Source organism: Pungitius pungitius, chromosome 13, assembly GCF_949316345.1.
Source record: "Pungitius pungitius chromosome 13, fPunPun2.1, whole genome shotgun sequence".
NCBI classification, from domain to species: domain Eukaryota; kingdom Metazoa; phylum Chordata; class Actinopteri; order Perciformes; family Gasterosteidae; genus Pungitius; species Pungitius pungitius.
The window spans coordinates 14,433,528-14,453,747 of record NC_084912.1 but is presented as its reverse complement, the minus strand read 5'-3'; the positions used below and the strand labels follow the sequence as shown (position 1 = coordinate 14,453,747).

Below are 20,220 nucleotides of genomic sequence, written 5' to 3'. Positions count from 1 at the left end.
GGTGCTTGGAGCCCGTCCAAGCTGATGAGACCACGAGTGTCTGTGAAAGTTCTGTCTGGTGCAAAGTGGTGCACCGACAGATCCGGTTTGATCTCATGCCACGGCCGGAGAAAAGTTCCAGCATTTGGGGGCAAATATAATTTGCAGGGATTATACATTTGAGAACAAACTGATCCTCACTAAGAAGAGTGATTGATGTGGACATAGTGCTGGACCCGTTGGGTGGGCGAGACAACATGTTGTACCTCACACACCTTCCTTTCGAGGTTTCAGCAGATCAGGCCAGTTTTACCAGAAGTATACCATTACACACCGTACACCATCACTGTAGCATTAGTGCCATGCATTTATCAGAAAGTGGGGGCACTAAGTGATTAATAAGTGTAATCATTTGGACGGTGTTGTGTGTGTGTGATGCCATACAATCCCAACAACAATTTCACACAAGAATACCAATGAAGCACCAAGAGGATTGTGGGAAATTAAAACATTGTTGCTGTATATCACTCACGTGTTTGACAAGTACAAAATTGCTTTTTCACCTGTGTTTTTCACCAAACTTTGTTCGCACCTGGGGAGGAAATAGATTTTTACGATGAAGGGGGTGGAGTGAAAAGCAGAATTTTGCTCCTGTTGAACGCAATGTGACAACAGAAAAGGTTGACAACATGCATGAAACTTGACGTCTACCACTGATTTCTACTGCACTTAGTGACCATTACAGGCTTTGCAGTAAATTGCAGTTAAGAAAATATATATTTTTTATTGCTGTTTACGAGACTTTTCAGCTTTTTAATCTAAATCCCAGATTTGAATGAATCCTTTTGCCATCACTGCCTCTTGTCACCCTCTTACACTCCTACACACACACACACACACACACACAATTACACGACAACTCATACTAAAACACACTTTGACATCTTGGTCTTTCTCTTTTGTGAATGGCACATGGATAGTTGGCACCTGAGCAGCATCTAGAGACAAGACCATTTGTTTATCTGTTTCTTTCTTCAGAAGGTGAGTCTGACGCAACAAGAAGCTAAGGGACCCTAAATGACATGTGAACTGCAGGCTAGAAGGCAAACGCGGCCTTAAAGCAACGCTCAGTCGTATGCCGAGCGGGTAATGACGCACACAAAGTCCTTAAAGGCAGCTATCAGTCCATTGATAGAGGAGCCCTTTGACGTTCTCCTTCAGCCGTCACAGTCAACGTGACGCGGGCTCCTCCGGCGGGAATCGCCAACCCGCTTTTGGGGATTTTATTGATTAGTGTCCAGGTTTCGCGCCATCGCGTTCCAACCCTAGCTGCGTTTGTGTCTGACTGTGTTGGATTGGGACTTGGGGTCGAGCTCTGGTGGTCGATGATCTATCTCAGGATAGTCGCAGCAGGACTCCCCTTGATGAACGACGAGGTCTTTGATTCTGGGGGGTGACAGGCCCAAGGGGGCATCCAAAGGCAGGCAGTGCCGGAAGATGAGGCGGTCTTGTGTGTGGAAGTAATGAGAGAAAAGTTGCGAGTTAATCTCTTTCACCCCCCTGCCATCTGGGTTTATTCCAGAGAAGGGAAAAAGTGTGTTTTTATTGGCTAAATTCAGGCGGAACAAGTGTCTCTAAACTGTACATTGCTGGTGGAGGCTGTCTGCAAATAGAGACTATTTAAAGTTTACTACAGTGCTTTCTGCCCACATCTCACTGGTTTATTTTCTCAAACAACCACACATAATAAACAATATAATGTTGGGAGTTGCTTTGCATTGGTTTGTTCGGCCATTCATTCAATATAGCAGACTTTGTGATATCTCTGCTCACCCGGTAGACCCGATGTACAGAGGGTCCTCGCCAGTTTGCTGCTTGTCCCCCCCTTTCTCCCATTTATATGCCCGACTTCAGCTTTTAAGGCAAGAAGGTCAATAAAAACTACATTTACAAAAGGTTCTGCAACAATAACAAAAAGATGAGATGTCAGTATTCCTTTTTGGGTAATTTAGAGGTCAAAAACATTAAAGCCTACCTACATTTTGTTGTAAATCCAAGTTTATCAGATCTCTAGATTACAACAACAATCTAAAGATTTTATTTCTTTTCTATAATACATTCCTCTAGTACGGTCATTACATACTTATAGACCTGTTTTGGACTTACTTATGTATTGGTAAATATATATTGATCTGGAAATGTGCATATGTCTGCATTGCATTCTATCCTCTGCCTTAGAACCAGATGGCTGCTTCTTTTGCTATGTGTGGAATTATCAATGTGGGATTATCAATCAATAAAGACATGATTTTAGATTAAACTGCACAACATACACCTTATATCCAACAATCCAGCGTTAAGGGTTACAATTACACAGAAAAACAGGATATTCTACAAAACGTGGTGATGTTGGTGTTATCAGTTCTCCTCATTGCCCACCCACTATGTTGACAGATGATGTCAATGCAACAACCTTTAGAAATGTCATCCCAGATAATGCTCATTGACATCGTGGAAGTGACGTCATCTGTGACTTCAAGGAACACACGTGTACTTTCAGTCTGGGGTTCATAGTGAGAGTGACGCAGTAAAGAATGTAAATCAACAGCTTAACTGGAAAGGCCAAAGATGTTGATTCACCTGTTAACAGGTCTTTATCTCTGGGAATGTATCCTTTGCCACTCTGTCGTAGGGCATCCTCGTTTTTGCCTGCACTGTCACTTTCATTTCAGCTGTCAGCTTTCAGCCGACTTGTGGTTGGACGATCTTCTGTTTCTTCTGCATAGAGTCACTGGTGTGACTGTTGCTTCAAAGGCCGGATTGAAATCTTCCAGTGTACACGGGTGAGAGGAGAGTTGAGAGTGGCAGAGATGCTGATCAACAAAGACCCCTGAGCAGAGCACTGAATCTCAACTATTGTCTTGGAGCTGCTGCTCCCACGGAGCCGCCCTTTCATCCAGAAAACTCAATCCACAACTACGTGAACTGAGAACGGAACGAAAGCCCCAGGGCTCTCAGAATGTAATGCAGCGAAGTCTTGGTTTGTTTACCCTAAAAAATGCCCTTTATTTAAATTTTAAAAGTTGTATGAAACAGGAAAATTTGGTATTTTTGTAAGTAAATGAAATACAGAGAAACAAGACATCATAGTGAATCTCATCCCTGAGCTGATTCTGATTTCTGTGGCTCTATATGCTGCAGACACAATAAATGTCCAATTCATTTCACTTTGTATGGCCACTAATTACAAATTGTCCTCGAGGCCTTTATAGTCTGAAACTACTTCTGTCCCGAAACGCTCACATCGGCACAGCAAACTACTCCCAAAAACACAAATCTAACTTTTATTTAGAAATTGTGATGTTTTTTTACAATCTTGATCCGTTAAATCTTCAACTATAATATGAAGCTTAGGGGTAAATTCAGTGATGAAGACTGGAGAAGCTAATCCTGCCCCTGGGGCCCCCGCTGTCTATGTGCCATAAGCTGATTGGGGGCGGAGGCACAGTTTCTGTAAACCGATCGCGTCAACTTTAAAAAATGTTCTCATCTCTGTTGCTGTCAGTTGTCATTTCAGCAAAAACCAGACGCAACCCTCCAAACCCTGGCAACTCCAAAGAGTGCAGCAACTTATTCTCTGCCACCAAGAATATTTTTAAATATTAGTTTTCTTTGACCAGGCAATGGATTGAAGAACTATGAAATGAATGTGCATCGAACACTCAACAATCAGGTGACTCCATGAGCCACTTTGACAGACAACCCTGATTCTCAAGGGATGTAAAGGGAATGCAGAGTAGTAGATTTTCACCTCACACAGTGCGGTGCTGGGTGCAACGCAGAATGAGGTGAAGTGACTCCAACCAGAACCCAATCACACCCTCAATCAAAGTAGTTCCAATTTCCATTTCTTCTGCTGTAACAATAACACGCTGCAGTTGATTTTCAAAAGAAAATATACTTTAATAAAGACGTTTACGGTACCAGCGTGCATCTATGACCTTTAAACACATGTAAATCAAGACAAAAGCACTCAATACACAAAAACATACAACAGAACAATTCTCGACATGCCATTGTAAGCACAACACAACAAACAACTGGCACGGCTTGATGTTCAGTGTTGGGAGGTGGTCCATACGGTCTATACGCCTTCCCCTATCAGCATGCACTGCACACCAGGTCAGCTTGATTTATATCCTGTCTGATGTTCAAGGGAAAGTCACTACTTTCCAAATGCTTACCTACTGTATCTTGGCCTGTAAATGGGCCTTTGTGTGTGTGTGTGGCAGACCGTGTGTATAGATGGTATGAGTCGCTGAGCAGTTGTGATGTTCATGCGTGGGTGTCAGCACTGTGGTCACACACAAGCAAAACATCTTTTGCTGCTGGATTCCACTCTTAGACTTTGCAGTAGTTTAATCTGTTGAACTAATGTATGACTACAAACTGAAAGCCGGGCCCTCACGTGATGGACGGGGTGCTCGGAGCATTAACCTTCTTTTTCTCAGCTGGCTTCGTGATGCCGCGTGTATTTTTTCTGTCTGAAGCCCTCGGCTCAGTGAGAGATCTGCCAACATGAGCAAGTTTACCCAAGCACATGTCCACGCATTGATATACTTCAACAGAACAGCTATCCCCGAAAAAGGAATGTTGGACATTTATGACCTGACACTTATTTGACCTTACTGCAGACGTGCAAGCCGTTAGAAGTACACATCCTTTTTCACTCTTACATTGGGCCTTTTCCTGTCTCCTCAAAACCAATCGGAGAATATGCTTACAGAGGGAAAACATTGACGAACAATATGACTATAGGCCGGAAACTTAGCAATTTGGCACAAGAACTCGTGTTCTTTTCTTTTACTTTTGCAAACACCAAATTGTGACAACCCATGGCGTAAACATTTAAACATCCAAATGGGCCCCTTTTTACAGCAGTAATTTCTACTTCCTCGCATTAAACCCAGGTGTAAAAGATCAAATGAATCACAGTTCAATTCTCTTTGGTGTCACTCCAGTGAGTCAGCAGGCACAATAGCAGGGTCCTCGCCCACCTTCTCCTGCCAGGAGAAGTCCAAATAACTGCTATGAAAAGAGTCTATAAAGTGTTTCAAGTTGAAACATTGGTATCATATAGAAGGAAATTGCAAGTATATACCAGCAACCAAAACACATTTTACATAATGTTTCTCTTGTTTGCTATACATTTGGGTTATTTTAGGGAAAACTGTAGTTTTCGTAGTAAACCAGTTTCATGAACATGTTGTTCTTAATTGGAAAAACTTGTGTGATATGAGCTGTCCTGCCAGTAGTCATAACCATGGTGTCATCTTCTTATAGTAGTTATATCAAGGCATAACCATTGATTTGGCACATATACAACTATACAAGAGTCACATTTTTTCTCCTACCATGCTGTCCATAAAACACGTTCTCACTCCCAACTTGTCAAACACAGCAGTGGTGCAGTAAAGGACTTCCACAAATTGGTAATATTCTGTATTTAAGTGGGCTCCATTATGTATGCAACAATGTTACTAAGTCATTGTGGACTTTTGGTTTTAAACCGGGTCATGAACACCGCTCTGCTGTGTGACACTGTAGAATATTCCCTCTTTACTTTATAGACGTACATATATGTAACTTTATCCTTCTCTCTCCCACCTGAACCACGGCCACAAAGCGCATCATAGACAAGAAAACATACTGAGCCGACATGTTTGACAAGTTGGGAGTGACATCGGGGCAGGGCCACGCGTGATTATAAAACACACTCACAGTACATTTTCAACATGGTGAATCACTGCAGCATAGAAGAGAATACAACAGTGTTTTGACAAATATCCAGTAATAGTGATAAACATGCTCCACAAATACAAGAAGACAATTCAACGCACTACATCTACTGTCGCCAACGCTAACAGCAGTTAGCTTTAATATTAGCTTTAATATTGCTGTAGACCTGTGCTTATGACAATACTCATGGCCTTTGTACATGGCTGCTTGGCTAGGCCACGTTTGTGCTCGGATATTTCTTGGTGCATTGTATCATCCCAGTGCCTTTAGACAGCGTATTGCAATACAGGCAGCAAACTGCAATCTGTGTGTGTGTGTGTGTGTGTGTGCTTGTTAAATCCCCAGCTGGCATTCGTCATAAATATGTTGTCGTACTCCATCGGCAGCAGAGGCAACAGGAGACTGGCATCTCCAAGTCCCATTGACCTACACTATAAGATGCAAGCTCTGACCCCAACTCTAAACCAAAGTAGAAGTATCCAAATTTAGAAGTCCGCTCCATCCTCTTGACGAGCGGAGATGAATGAAGACGCGCTGAAACTGCATAGAAAAGCAATGCTTTCTCTGCAGAGAGCGTGACAGGGCTTCAAAGGAGAGGGCCAGGGTGGGGTAAAAGGCTGGATGCATTTTGGTATTTGAGAAAAAAAAATGGCTAGCCGTCAACTAACTGACGTCAGGGTTGGCTTCCTCAGCCGTCACTATTTTTGAAGGGAGACGCTATCGAGTTGAATCAGGTGCCCTCTAATGCGAGGTGTGCGATGACAGTCAAGAGGACATCAAAGATCTCCAACAACTGAACTGACAGCTCTGAGCCTTCCTGTTTGCACCTTTCCTTCTTGCACCCTCGCTTGTACTTTTTTTAATCTGATACTCAAGAAACTAATTAATCATGGCAGTTTATAAAAAAAAATGTTCTCTAGTGTTTGATATTTTGTGTCCGTAATAAATTAATTTTAAAGTTACATTTTTTATTTCATTGATCATGAAAACCTTTCCAAACGCCACATCGTCCAGTCCAGCCCCCCCCAACATTATTCACTGTGCAGCTGTCCAGGCTGTGTTTTGAAAGGCGCTGCATCTTGATTACCGAAGGTTAACATGGACTCTGGAGGGGGGGGGGGGGGGGGGGGGAGATGCATTTTTTCCCCTCACATTGGACACACTTTGTTCTCTGGGATGGGCAGATGGGCAAACGAGACACAGTCGGTTGGAGAATCGTCGGACCTGGGCGACACGGTGCTACTCATGGGGATGTGCGTGGCAATAGCTGACATTTCTCCCGTTTGACTCATTCCAGGTCGCTCGGAGGTCTGGTCCAGGTGGCCATCTGGGATGGTTCCTCTGCCACTAAAGAGCTGGATTAGGCACTTCCTGAACTGGACAGAAAACAAGTAAATATGCTTGAACAAAAGGATTTGAAAGTACAGTATTTTGGGGGCCATGTCAAAGAACAGTACACTACTCTCTTACCAGAAGACAATGTCAATATACTCTGTTACAAGTAAAAGCCCAACATTCAGATTGTAGAAAAAGACAAAATAATTAGTATCAAATCACACAAAGGTAAAAGAATACTGATATATTAATGTATGCTTATTTTATGGTAACGATGGGACTCATATTGGTGCAGCTGCAGTTGTAAAACAGGCGCAGTACTGGACCGTGTTGGTGGAGAGACCCTCACCTATGCTCCCCAACTCTGGGTTTTTACCAACAGAAGGTCGCATAAAGAACCAAAATAAGATTTCTCCGTAGGGTGGCTGGGATTTTAAATTGATTTGAATATTAAATATCTATGAATCTTAATCTGCCAAGTAGCCTAACAAGTAATTCCTACTGTCAAAAATATTTTATGATGTTAAAAGTACAATATTTCCCTGTCAGATGTAGTGGAGTGAAAGTATAAAGTTACATAAAATGGAAACGCTCAGGTTCATGTGCCTCAGAATTGTTCTTAAGTACAGTACTTTACTGGCCCAAATGCCCTGAGTCCTTTATAGATCCGTCCTCTAAATTTGAGTTCAAAGTGAACCAGATTGATGCATTCCACTTTAAAACGGGACTCATTGGTTTCCACACTAGTTTAAATCTGAAAACACTAATTGACTTTTTAACAGAGTCAAAGCTCCCACTTTGTGAAGCCCCAGGCACAGCTCATTATTCCTGACCCTTAATGACCTGAATGACTTAAAATGCAGGCCTCCTAAATGCTCAAATGCTCATCATGTGATAAATCTTTCTCTGCTATTGTTACTAAGGAAATCAAAAGACGCCTTTGTTCCCTCTTGGCTGCTGAACCTCTTACACCTATTGTATAACTATCCCTCCTTGCAATATATAGCTCCTAAAACCCTTCTGCACAGGAATTAAGGTCATGAAATGTCACTTTAATGGCAACATGAATAATCTGAAACACATTATCCTTCCACATCTACAGCACGTACTTCCATTGGTTTCATAAAAGCCTGTAAAGGGGAATTCTAGAAAGCCAAAGCACAAATAAGAAAATGTTGAATATGTGGCTGCTATTATGTTTCAGGTTATTTGTTGTAAATGCACACCTCTGAATTAATAGGTGTTTTGGCCACTTAGGGGCAGCACATAGAGATGAAAACATCCAACCTTCTAAAGTTATATTGCTTACAATACGTATGCATCAAAATCAGCATGGCTTTCTAGTCCCTATCTACCTGCAGCATGTAAGTCCAATATTAAAGTCTGTTTTATTAATGCAGGTACTGTTTTAGCTTTGGAAGGCTGCACACTTTTTACTTTTCACTTTTTTGAAGCAGAAACAACTACCGTATTTTCGCGACTATACGGCGCACTGAATTATAAGGCGCACCTTTAATGAATCGCCGATTTTAGAAATATTTTCATATATAGGGCGCACCGGATTATAAGGCGCTTGCCGCGCTGACTGAAAACATGGACGGACGAACCGGAAAAACACTGACACTCCGCTGCATGAGAGAAAGTACCTGCACTCCATGCTTTCATGCATCTTGCACCGAGAGGCAGCGCTGGAACAGACGGTGGACCGTCAGCGCGATCCCGACATCCAACTACGAGCTTTAATATAGTGTAGGGACTCCCGCTAATGAATCTCTGGACAATGTGCTTATCTTCTGGTTTTATTGTCGAGAAACAGGCTACTGTCGGCCGAACAAAAACACACCATCGCTCTCCAAAACAACAACAACTCCCGCGTCGCCATAGGTGGCACTAAGATGAGTGACGTAACATTGTGCGCCCTTCACTGACCATCCCAAAACTCTGTAAAGTGCAACGCCGCTCCAGAACATGAAAACACAGTCCGTTACAATACACAACCAATTGATCCATATATACGGCGCTCCGGATTACAAGGCGCACGCGTCGTTTTTTTAGAAAAAAAAAGGATTTTAAGTGCGCCTTATAGTCGCGAAAACATGGTAATCTGTGGGATCATGAAGATACTTTTAATGCTGCAACCTGCTGCTGGATAACGGTGAAGAAAAAAGCCCCTTTACTGTTGTGTGTGAACTGGACTGATCAGATGGTGGATTAACGTTGGAGGTGCTCCTCCCACTCGTATCTGCTACTATTCTATTCAGGGCTGGTGTGAGTAAATCAAAAGTTCTGGGCAACAAACCCTGTGGAGCTGATTCCCGTGGTAGTTTGTTGTGGGTTTGTCACCATGAGGGACACCTTTCACCGACACAACGTATCTCTACACTGCAATCGTTTGGGGGAATTCTGTGGCCTCCGATCACTCTGCTTTGCATACTTACTGAGTTAAAAACCATACCTTTTGACCTACTGTATGTTGGACCTTTTCATTTAGTGAAAATTAGACCCAGGCCTTGAGGTTGTGATGGCTGTACCCCACTGGTGCTCTCAGCCATTGAATTCTCACACAGCCTCACGCTTTGCATAGCTGTCCTCACACATTCACTCTCAACAATGTTCTTAACGCCACAGCTCTTAAAAATGGCCTTTGCTCCTGCAATGTGTAATCCATTTGTATCCCGACAAAAAACCTTTTTACACAGCCTGTTGAATGCGTTGTATAAATAATAAAAACAAATACTAGCAGCAGTTAGCCGACAAACTACAGCATCCGAGAATGGCAACAGTAGACTATAGAGAATAGACTGGCACCATTCATTCTGATTATAATCAGTGTGTTGATGTAATGCCTGATCTCCTTTGTGACAGTGCTGTGGAATCTGTGTGCCGTGGAATAAAATGTGGGGGAGAAAGGTAAGAGCTACACTGTCTCTGCTAATGTTGATCACAGATTGACTTTTGGATCGCTTACGTGCTTCCGTCTTACATAACTTCATTTCACGTATGATGTGGACATTTTTAAAATGTTCCTACAACCTGAACCTTTTGACCAAATCAGATCCCAGGAGGCTGTTTACCTCTAAAGCTTTGTGCAGCGGTAGCCACGCATCATGTGACTCCCCTGGAACGCCCCTCTACGAGTTATGCAATGACGCTGAGGCCGAGAGAGGTATCGAGACGCTGACTCCCATAACGCATTAGCAGTTTGGCTGACTCCAATACACAGCGAGGGCAGCTCCAAAGTGGGGCATCAGATGGACGTGCAGAGCGCATGCAGCTACATGGCAAGGGAGCGCCTACACGTACAGCAGGTGTTCTATCTCCACATATGAGGTAGAACACTTTAAAGTTGCACTGAAAGCATATTTGGATACATTTGTCATCACTGGCCTTGACAGTTTTAGTGTTCACTCTACAGGCAGGAATGTAAAGAATCCATCAAAAGATGTACAATGGCGCGTACATAACAACTCGCCACTAATCACGGATCCCCGGAGTGAAAACGAGGTGGAACACATGATGACGTGCAAAAGTGCTTACTACAGAGGCTTTGTTTCAGATGACTTCTGAGTTTTTACAGCTGCACACGACAACTTTGTAAAGTTGTATCTAGTTGGTAACCAGGACGTTGGAAGACTGATGTGACAAAAGAAAGCAGGCTTGGTGATGCCAGCCTTTTAGGAACAGTTATCCCTGCAGGGCACTGATGTCCTGCTCGAGGACACACTTTGGTCTATTTCTGGACACAGCAACGGTTTCGCTGAAGAGAAGGACGCCCCTGTTGCAAAAAGTTCCACTATCTACCATGAAATTGATGCAAGAAAATGGTCTTCCTTTTTTCATTTTCAACCATTGAACAGGCTGGCAACATCACCCCATTAGAGTTGTAAAACATGGGCCTTAACATGACACCACAATTTCCCTAGCTGCAAATGACAGAATAACACAACGTTTACAGCACGTCATCCGCTGGATGAAGGTTGATGGAAATGTTGTTAAAAAATCTTTTATCGGCACTCATGAACACTCCAACTCATAAGGTTGCATTAAAATGAAAAAGGAACATGGACAAAATTTGTTCCACTTTAAAGTAATACCAGCTTTAACACGATTCGTGTGACGCCGTGTTTATGATACTCATCATATTTAGAAATAGTGGAGGAGGGCCGACACCCCCATTGCCCTGTTTTTCACACTACACAACATCAAACAATCCACTCATTGAGTGTTCCCTGAGAAGTGATTAAGATGAGTTAGTCAATGTCTCCACTGCCTGACCTTTTTAGCAAAGCCGCTTTGAATAAAGCATTTATTAAATTAGGTGTCGCATTTTCCACTTGTAAGGTTGTTGAATCTAGTTATGTAGCTCTTTGGTGCAACACTATAATTACTCAGGGAGCCAAATGTCGGCTCACAAAAAACTGTTAATTAAAAAAAGTGTTGTTTTACAAATCAAGAAATTGCAAGGTGGCTTAAACTAACTGTATAAACGAATCACATGTACAGGCATTTAATGCGTTTAAGAAGTGCACATAATCCCGTTTTTTGATTGGCTACTGTCATATAATCAGTCTACAATAATTACAGAGAGAGACAGACTGCAAAATGTAAATGTCAGGAAAATACCACAAGCCTCACAAGCATGCCATAGGTGGCGAATGGATTTTTTAACAGAGCCACGCATGGACAATTGTACCCTCTGGATTTCATGTTTCATTTATTCATACACCATGCATTATTGAGGGACCGCCACAATGACACCCAACAACAACAGAAAGAAAAACATCTCTGCAGAAGCCTCTATCTGCTGCATACAGTGACTTATCATCCCAGGCAAAGTGTAGATGTCACTTACCTTCCCCCTACGCTCTAAAAGTAGTTTGATACTGGCCAATGGCAATCACTTTGCATACAAGCCAACGCGATCAATCCGCCCCAATCAAGTACAGAATTCCCTTTGAGCATGAAACCTCTCAGTTACCTGTTTGTTCATGAAGACGTAGATTATTGGGTTGTAGACAGCAGCTGTCTTTGAGAAGAAGGCGGGGATGGAAGCCAGCCTGGGGTCAAGTTTTATGGACGGGTGAGATGTGACCAACAGAGAGAAGACTGCGTACGGCGTCCAGCCCACCATGAAGGCCACGATCATCACAACCACCATCCGGGTCACCTGCCTCTCTGGCTTCTTGGCAGTGGCCAGTCGACCATGTGACACCTGGAAGAGACAGAGAACCGTGACTAGCTATCCAGCACTCGCTTTCACAGCAGCCAGGCAGACTATTAAGGATATTAACTTATACAAATTGATTTATTTTAATATCTCAAAAGAAAAGGTGGCCAGGGAACAACATGAAAGGGGCGGAAATAGAAAGTAAAAAAGTGTTTTTCCAAAATCTTGCAAAAATTAAACAAAACACAGATATACTTTATGAAAAAAAGGTGAATTAGCTATACACCAACTTTGGAAATGGACCCTCCTACTGGCCATGTTGCTGGCCTTGACGTATCTCATGTGTCTCGTTTGTGGTCTATTTAACAGTAAATGCATCAAAGGAAGGAAATTAGTCCTAACAAAGAGAAAGCTCTACAGGGAACCCTTATTTTTGGCATCAGCAATTCGCTGCACAGCTTAAATGTCAATGATGTGGCCCTTATTGCACATCTACATCACTTAATGTACTGTGGCTGCATTTAAAGACGGTCACCAGAGATATTATTATATTAAATGTGCCTGTTTTGACTTTAACCTCCATAAAATAGTTGTTGTTTCCTACTTAATGTACATGGCCATTAGAATGCTCTGGATATATATATATATAGTCAATATATCTGGATAATGTTCTCAGGCAACTAGTTTAAAAACCCTTCCATCAACACAACACTCAGTCTGTTCTGCTCTTGTACCAGAATTAAGGAATCCCGAACCCACGACTTGATGCCAATGATTGTTTGGAAGAAATTATTCGTAATTTAGGAAAATGCACATAAAAAGGTTTTAAAAATGATTGAAATTAGAGGGATGCATTTATAAATGAATAGTTTTGATCAGAACTACCAACCTTCCTGAGCTTCCGCAGGAGCTTTCCATAGCAGAAGAATATCACTCCAAGAGGCAGAATGAAGCAGGTGGCGAAGAAAGTGATGATGTAGCTGTGATCGATCATGTTGGTTGAATACCTGTTCAGAGATGGAGAACAACGTTCAAAACAACAACCAAAGTTTACGTTCATATTGCATTAGCTTTGAAGTAATGTCACCGTATTACAATTTGATTCAATTAATGTTTCGCAAAGGAAGAAAACAGGAAACTGTGGGAAAAGTCAAACCATCCGCTTGGGAGGATTTGTGCGTCCCTTTAAGAACCAAAGGGTTTATAATTCCATAAATACTCCGCTATGAGCTGTCTGTGAAATGTCATTTTGACATTCAGAGGCGTTTATCTGGCTGGAGACAAAGATAAGTAAAATAGTTATGCACCTCATTTGCGCTTCAGTTGAAAGGGAGATTTCCCATCTGAGACCAATCTCTGTGTCACAATCAGGGCCCCCGGTCCACTAATGCAGTCTAATCGTGTAATTTCCACACTGCCGTCAAATGAAAGAAGCACCAGATTCATTTGTAAGGAAATACCTGGCAGACATAGTGGTTTGTTTCTGTGTATTTGTATTCATGCATCTTACTCCTCATTAAAACAGGGGATCGTGGTGCGCACACACTTGTGATGCATTAATTCGTACCTCCTTAACACATTGCTTTGTGACAGAAAAAAAGGTACTTTATCATGCATGAAGATTTCTTCCGTTCATTCAAATTGCTTTTTGAAACACAACAAATAATTAATGCTAGTGGGCAGCGTGGTTAAGAAAGCCCAGAGTAGTTGTGAGGTATTTTTAATCTGCAAATATAACTTGAGGTTATGGAATTGTAATTATCTAGGACTCCTGTTCAGCTCTTGGCCCTATTAATCATTCAAACTTTCTCCCTTAATTCCTTGCCCCTGAAGGCGGAATACAAAAAAATGGAATTTTCTATTTTCTTCTTATTGCCCCCTTACAATCCCTCATGCAACCGTTTGTTGTGCTCAAGTGGCTCCGCCTGGACTCACCACACTTGCCCTCTAGTTGTATTAAATCTACTCCTTTGTGTGCACCCTGCTGGCACTTCATTGCGCAATTGGAGCTATATTACCATGGAACCCCCCTGCCACCAACTGCACCTAAACAAATAAGAATATGAAGAGACCGGCTGACATGAGGGTCAACAAACTGCATTCAAAGGACATTTCCAGAATATCAAACTAAGAGTTAAAACAGGCTAAAAAAATGGAAAAGAAGCTAAAACCTAAAGATTAAGGGTGTAAAAGTAAAACATTGCATCACCTGGAGATTGAAACAGAAGACGATGACAGTCTTAGTGAGTTAATAAGTAGTTCAAGCCACAGATTTAAATCATGCTTCCGTCGGCCAGGCCGACATTGTGGATGAGGTGCATCACGTGAAGCAATCCGGTCAATTCTGTCAAACCATTACATTAAATGAATCAGTCTTCCCGCCTCCAGCTGGTGAGACAGTCACAGGGAATTTCCTCATTCCAACTTGGGAACTTAGTTAAGCCTCACGTTGGAAAGTTGAGGCAACACTTTGAGTCGTTGTTCTCTTTTGGCGCTAAAATAAAGAATCTTTCAATTTTACGCGTGGTTGTTAAAATATTGAGATGTTCATTTTCACAAAATGTGTGCAGTGTGGAGAATGCACAAAAACATATATCCACATAATCAGAATTAGTTTTATTGGCCAATGAAACTGATTTTAGATGGAATTTAGATGGAGAAACTTCAGTCTCATGGTACAAACATAGTACATACAAATAAAAAGAATATACACACATATATATATATATATATATATATATATATATATATATATATATATATATATATATATATATATATATATATATATTCACACTGCTGCTGTTGACCAAATGTTTTCTGACAGAGCTCATACTGCCTGCAGGCAGAGGTGGAGCGGCTCATCTACTCGCTGCGTAGCTCCCTAAGGTGATCTCTTAATTGAATTGTCGGAACCGTTCATTCTCGCCTTGACTCATCTTAGAATTCCCCACAAAGATTAAGGCAAACACTCCGCTATCTGCATGCCTTTGATCAAAGCCGCTGAATAGCATTACCCAGATGGCCCCCTTAAGGGCTAAAGTCAGAGCTGACCTGTTTCTTGACTCGAGACACATTTGAACAGTGAGGGCTAATGCAGCTGGAGCAGCGACGTAGAGCTGAGCCACAGGGCTGAGTTTGGAATGTGTATAATCTTTATCTGTTTAAATGCGAGCTGGGTGCTGAGACGGGGTTATTTATGGGCTAAAGGTTATGGGCATGCATGAGATGAAGTTGTTGTATTAAGGGTCATGAGGAATGTCCCCCCCCCCCCCCAGAGGGTCAAAGGAGTTCAAGTATTGACATAGGAAGCTGAGCTTGTTCAGAGAGGCCAGAACCACAAGAACAACACAACTTAATACATCAGCAAATAAGTTGAATAAGCTATTAAGTTTATGTGGCTTTACAAGGCTGGTTGCACCTGCCAAAGCCTCCATTTTTTGTTAAATGGTCTGTTTTGTTGTTTTTAGTAGTTGATTGTAGTATGGCTATATCATTATATACATTTGTAATTAATAATCTGTTATATTTATTATCAGTTGTTATTATATTTATTATAAATAGGGACAAAACTGGGCCAGAAGGCACTGTTTGTGTGTGTGTGTTGCATAGAGGGGACTACAACTGAATTTTTGCATCAAATCCTGAGTCTCTGACCGCCTGTCCTTCGATCTTTCTCGACAACCAGCCAATCGACTGGGCCCTTGGCCCTGGTCCCTTGGCTCTTGCTTTGCTGAGGACAGTATGTGTGAGCTCTTGAGGTCCACAGGACATTTGACCTGTACCGTATGTGTGCCCGATGTTGTGTATGAAGGGGGAACCCCTGTAAACACTGCTTGCAATAACTCTCTATTGAAGTCTGTGGGAGCATTTGCACCCAAGTGATACACAAGCATTGCTAGAGGGATGCAACAATATCATGGCAGGTATATTGCTCTGGACCTAAGCGAAGCGTCAAGTGTGAATTGGATGAGCTGTTCCCAATGAAGCTGCAAGCATCACACAAGAGACCTAGCAACCGAACCGTGAACCTTCCTCCTCTGATCCCAAGGGGGTTGCAGGTTTAAAGGGCTTTTGTTTGAGCTTTGAAAAGCCAGATAATTGTCTTTAACACACTTGTCAAATACCGACACTTTGCTGTGCCACTCTGTGTCACTTTCTGACAGTCATCTGAAAATGAAGTAGATTATTGGCCGTTAAAGTTGTTTGGTAGGTCTCATACAGCTGAAGAGCATTCTTATGGGACCAAAGCCTGGATGATATATGGGCATGGGTCATTTTATGTCACTTCTAGGTCTCAGATAGGCGGTTGTGGACCAACCATCTCGTCAGGGACGTGGGTTGTTGGCGGAGCTGAGGCGGGTGATGGAGTAGAGGAAACTGCTAACTTATGGTGACCTGAGGCAGCACCCACCTGTCAATCAAAGCGGCCACGATCTTGATCGATGCAAACTTTAATTGTCACAAAAAATTTTAAACAGCTGTGTTGTTAACTGACATGGTGGGAGAACACGAAAACGTTTTCTCCTCAAAAATTAACATTTAAATTACCTGACTACTTAACAAAAGAGATGAAATTTCCTCCAAAAGGATCACGTTGGACCAATTAAAAGACAGATTTCTTTTATTAATAAAAAGCGACTCCTCGGTTTGTGGCAGGACGTTGAAACGTCGTCCTCTGAAACTGCTTTCACCCAAATACAATGAAGGTAAATCAAAATTGGTTTGTACTGACGATGTCGTCATTGGAAAAATCCCACAAGAACATAACATGTCAAAAAAGGAAGGCTGAATCCATAAGCCACACGCAGAGATGGTAGAAGGCTCATTTCTCACCAGTCGGGCTCACAGGTGGTTCCGATCTTGCTTATGGTGTATCTGTTCCAGCCCAGCACCGGAGGGAAGGTCCAGATGAAGGAGAAGGTCCAGACGAACAGCAGACCCAGGATGGCATGTTTCGGTTGAAGTCGGATGTTCCCCAGGGGCCGGCAGATCACGAAGAAACGTTCAAAGGACAGCACGGCGAGAGACCACAGGGCCACGATCCCTGAAGCAGAGGGCAGGAAGTCCTACAATTAGTCTCTAATAAATATAACAACGTCAACTTGTTCATTTATCATCAGGTCTCGGGAGCCATTGAACAGATAATTCATGTATTTGCATCTTTTTTTTATGTTGCTTCTCTCTCTCACCACAGTGTGCAATCACGGTAGTTTCTTTATTTCTCGGCCTGTTGGAACTTATTCAAATGGGATTGCTTTTCAAAGCTGTCCCCTATAGTGCAATCACATGTCTTTATTTCTGTGACTACTGTACTGTGCAGAGGTAAAAGTGGTGGTACAGTTTAATGAGCCAAGGTGGGTGCGTTCGGCTGCCTCCTAAAGGGCTAAACAAAATCTGCCTTTAATTATAGTAATAAGTCACTCTCACGGGCCTGTTAATTACCCATCTCTCCACAGTCAAGTACTCCACGCTGTCTGCCTACTAGACTTAACCGCAAGGGACAAAGGAGCGAGGCGGAAACCAGGGTGTTCAATTACGTCACACATCAAAAAGGTGTGTTTCTCTAGAAAACAGTCCATGGTCTTCAACCCAATGACGTAATATACTTATTATCATATGCAGGCGCATGGGACTAGAAACTGAGAACAGGCAGAAATACTAAATACTCTCACCCTGAGCAGAGATGACAGTACAAGCTAACTCTAATGCCTTTCTTATTTCTTCACATGTATGCCCTACACACACACACACACACATAGACAGGTGTGCAACACAGCTGTCAATCAGCTGAAACTGCTGTCAAGACTCAGGCATTGCACCACGAACTATGTTAAAGATACAAACCTTCCACCGGCCCATTGATTTGCCTCCTCTGACAATACTTTCTTACATCAGTTGGTTTCTTTTGAAAAAACAGAAAGTGTTTTTTAGCAGTTTGCTGGAGCGGTACAGTTTCCCCTCGAGTCGTGTTTTCATCCACTCCTTAATCAATAATACTTCTTTATGAAATGCTTTGCGACAACCAAGCCACCGGGATCCATCGTGCAATATGTCCACTTACGAGGGAGGGTCTTCTGTTGATAACGTGAGTCAGCTTGAATGACATCCTGTGACCTCCTGTGTCTCTGTGGCCAAAGCAGGATCGCACAAACCTTGTTACCAAATCCAATAAGGATCCTGCACCTGAATCGACCAAGTGTTCTCTTTTCTCTTCATTTAATGTACTGCTAGCCGCTCACCTCAGTCACCAGATGCCCTAGATTCCACTTCGGGGTCCTCTGTATTCCTTCTGAGAGCTTTATGGGGGTCCACAAAGCTCCTCCACAGACTTGGTTAACCTAATTATGGCCGGTCATGCACATGCAGTATACATGAGGGGGCTCCTGAGCATGGCTCTGAATTATACGATAAAGGCTTGCACAGGGTGATGCGCTGTCCTTTTCCATGCACATGTAAAAAATATTGTTTTTTTTAATGTATACCGCAGGCTCAAGAAAGTTAGAGAGTCAGACACCCCAGTGGCTTTTTCTATTCATGCATGATCTCAATTAAGTTCCCTGTCTTGTCAATTTTTAAATAAGCTTTTACTTTGACACACTAAAGTCCTGCCTTGTGGGAAATGAGCGTTTAATTGTGCAGTGTGTCCAGTCATGTTACAAAATTCATTTCTAAAGCTGATCACACAAGAAAGTATTCATCATATACAGTATGCGGTGCATGTGATGTTTTTGCTGTACTTTATCGATGTGTATTGCAAATACTCTGACATACTAAATGGAAATATTTTTGACATTAACAAACAACATATGAGCTCTCAAAGAAACTGAACCACCTTATCCTAGGACAACCTTTTTGTTTTACCGATTTTGGTAACAATAGCAATGTAAGAGATGCTATTTCTACCTCCCTCCCAGATGCACTATCATTGAGCAGATGATGAAGCGCTGAGGGAAGGCTGGGGAGGATGTGCCATGTGCTCATCACACATCTTTGCAATATCTTCATAAAAGCTCCGACACTGACACCTACAGTTATATATCTCAAGAAGCCCTGGAAACACAGACGAAAGAAGAAACGGGAAAACTTACCGAAAAAAGTAACAGCAAAGCCCTCCAAAACGCAAGCGCCCTTCCCAAGGAAGAAATAACCCCGAGCGTTTGTCAGGAAACTTATTACTCCACCGGTGAGAGAGACCAGGAAGTCAGCGATGGCCAAATTAACTATAATATAGTTCAGGGGCTGTCTGAGTTGTTTGTACTTGAAGGTGGCATACATAACGAGGAAGTTTTCGCTCAGGGACAACGAGGTGACCACAAACATGAGCACTGCCAGGATGGTGAAGTTCCACGGCGCGATGTTCTCGATGGGTCCATTAAACGGATCGTGGGTGGCGGGCGGTTCGGCTGCCACAGTGTAGGACACTGCGTTCACTGACAGACTTAAAGTATCCATTGTCCATGCCCACAGCGTAGGCTACTTGCCTAACCGACCGTCTTCTCCTCACACTCACAACTTCACGCGGTCACCCCGGCGACAGCCGCGCTCGCGCTAAACACGGCGCGCGACATCCCGTGCGCCCTGGCGCTGCGCTCTCACAAAGTTTGTGTTTGGCGATCCGCGTTTGCCGGAGCGCATGTTGGCGCGCCGGAGTGAGAAATCTGCCGCTAAAACGTTAGTGAAGAGCCGTTTGTTAAGCGTGGACCTCGGTGCGCGGCGCGCGGCGCGCTGTGCGGGCAAAGGCGAAAAAGCGCTGACAGCGAGCGCAAGAATGACCGATCGGTGGCATCTTGGGGGCTCTTATATAGTCGGCTGCGCCATCACCGCTGACCTCCAAGCGAGGTGACGGGACGCCGGGGGTTCTCACCGTGTGCACTTCTAATACACGCTGCAGGACAACAAAGTGTCCAAGCGTGACGCATGCAGCGTCCGACCGAGGA

At 42.9% G+C, this 20,220-nt stretch overlaps 1 protein-coding gene across 1 annotated transcript; it reads right to left on the bottom strand.

The window, feature by feature from the left end:
- Positions 1–6,909: 6,909 nt before the first annotated feature.
- valopa (vertebrate ancient long opsin a) lies at positions 6,910–19,977 on the bottom strand. Its single transcript, XM_037466567.2, has 5 exons — positions 19,372–19,977; positions 17,117–17,327; positions 13,170–13,287; positions 12,092–12,325; positions 6,910–7,154 (listed from the first exon to the last, which is right to left on the bottom strand). Exons 1-5 carry the CDS (start codon positions 19,733–19,735, stop codon positions 6,927–6,929), a joined length of 1,155 nt encoding a protein of 384 aa, XP_037322464.1. The 5' UTR covers positions 19,736–19,977; the 3' UTR covers positions 6,910–6,926.
- Positions 19,978–20,220: the final 243 nt, after the last annotated feature.

Bases quoted from the DNA above. Each gene is read 5' to 3' on its own strand.
- valopa (XM_037466567.2), bottom strand. From the start codon at position 19,735: ATGGATACTTTAAGTCTGTCAGTGAACGCAGTGTCCTACACTGTGGCA. The intron at 17,328-19,371 runs GTAAGTTTTCCC...CCTCTGCTTCAG, and splicing joins CTTTGCTGTTACTTTTTTCG to GGATCGTGGCCCTGTGGTCT. The intron at 7,155-12,091 runs GTAACTGAGAGG...TTTTCTGTCCAG, and splicing joins ACGTCTTCATGAACAAACAG to TTCAGGAAGTGCCTAATCCA.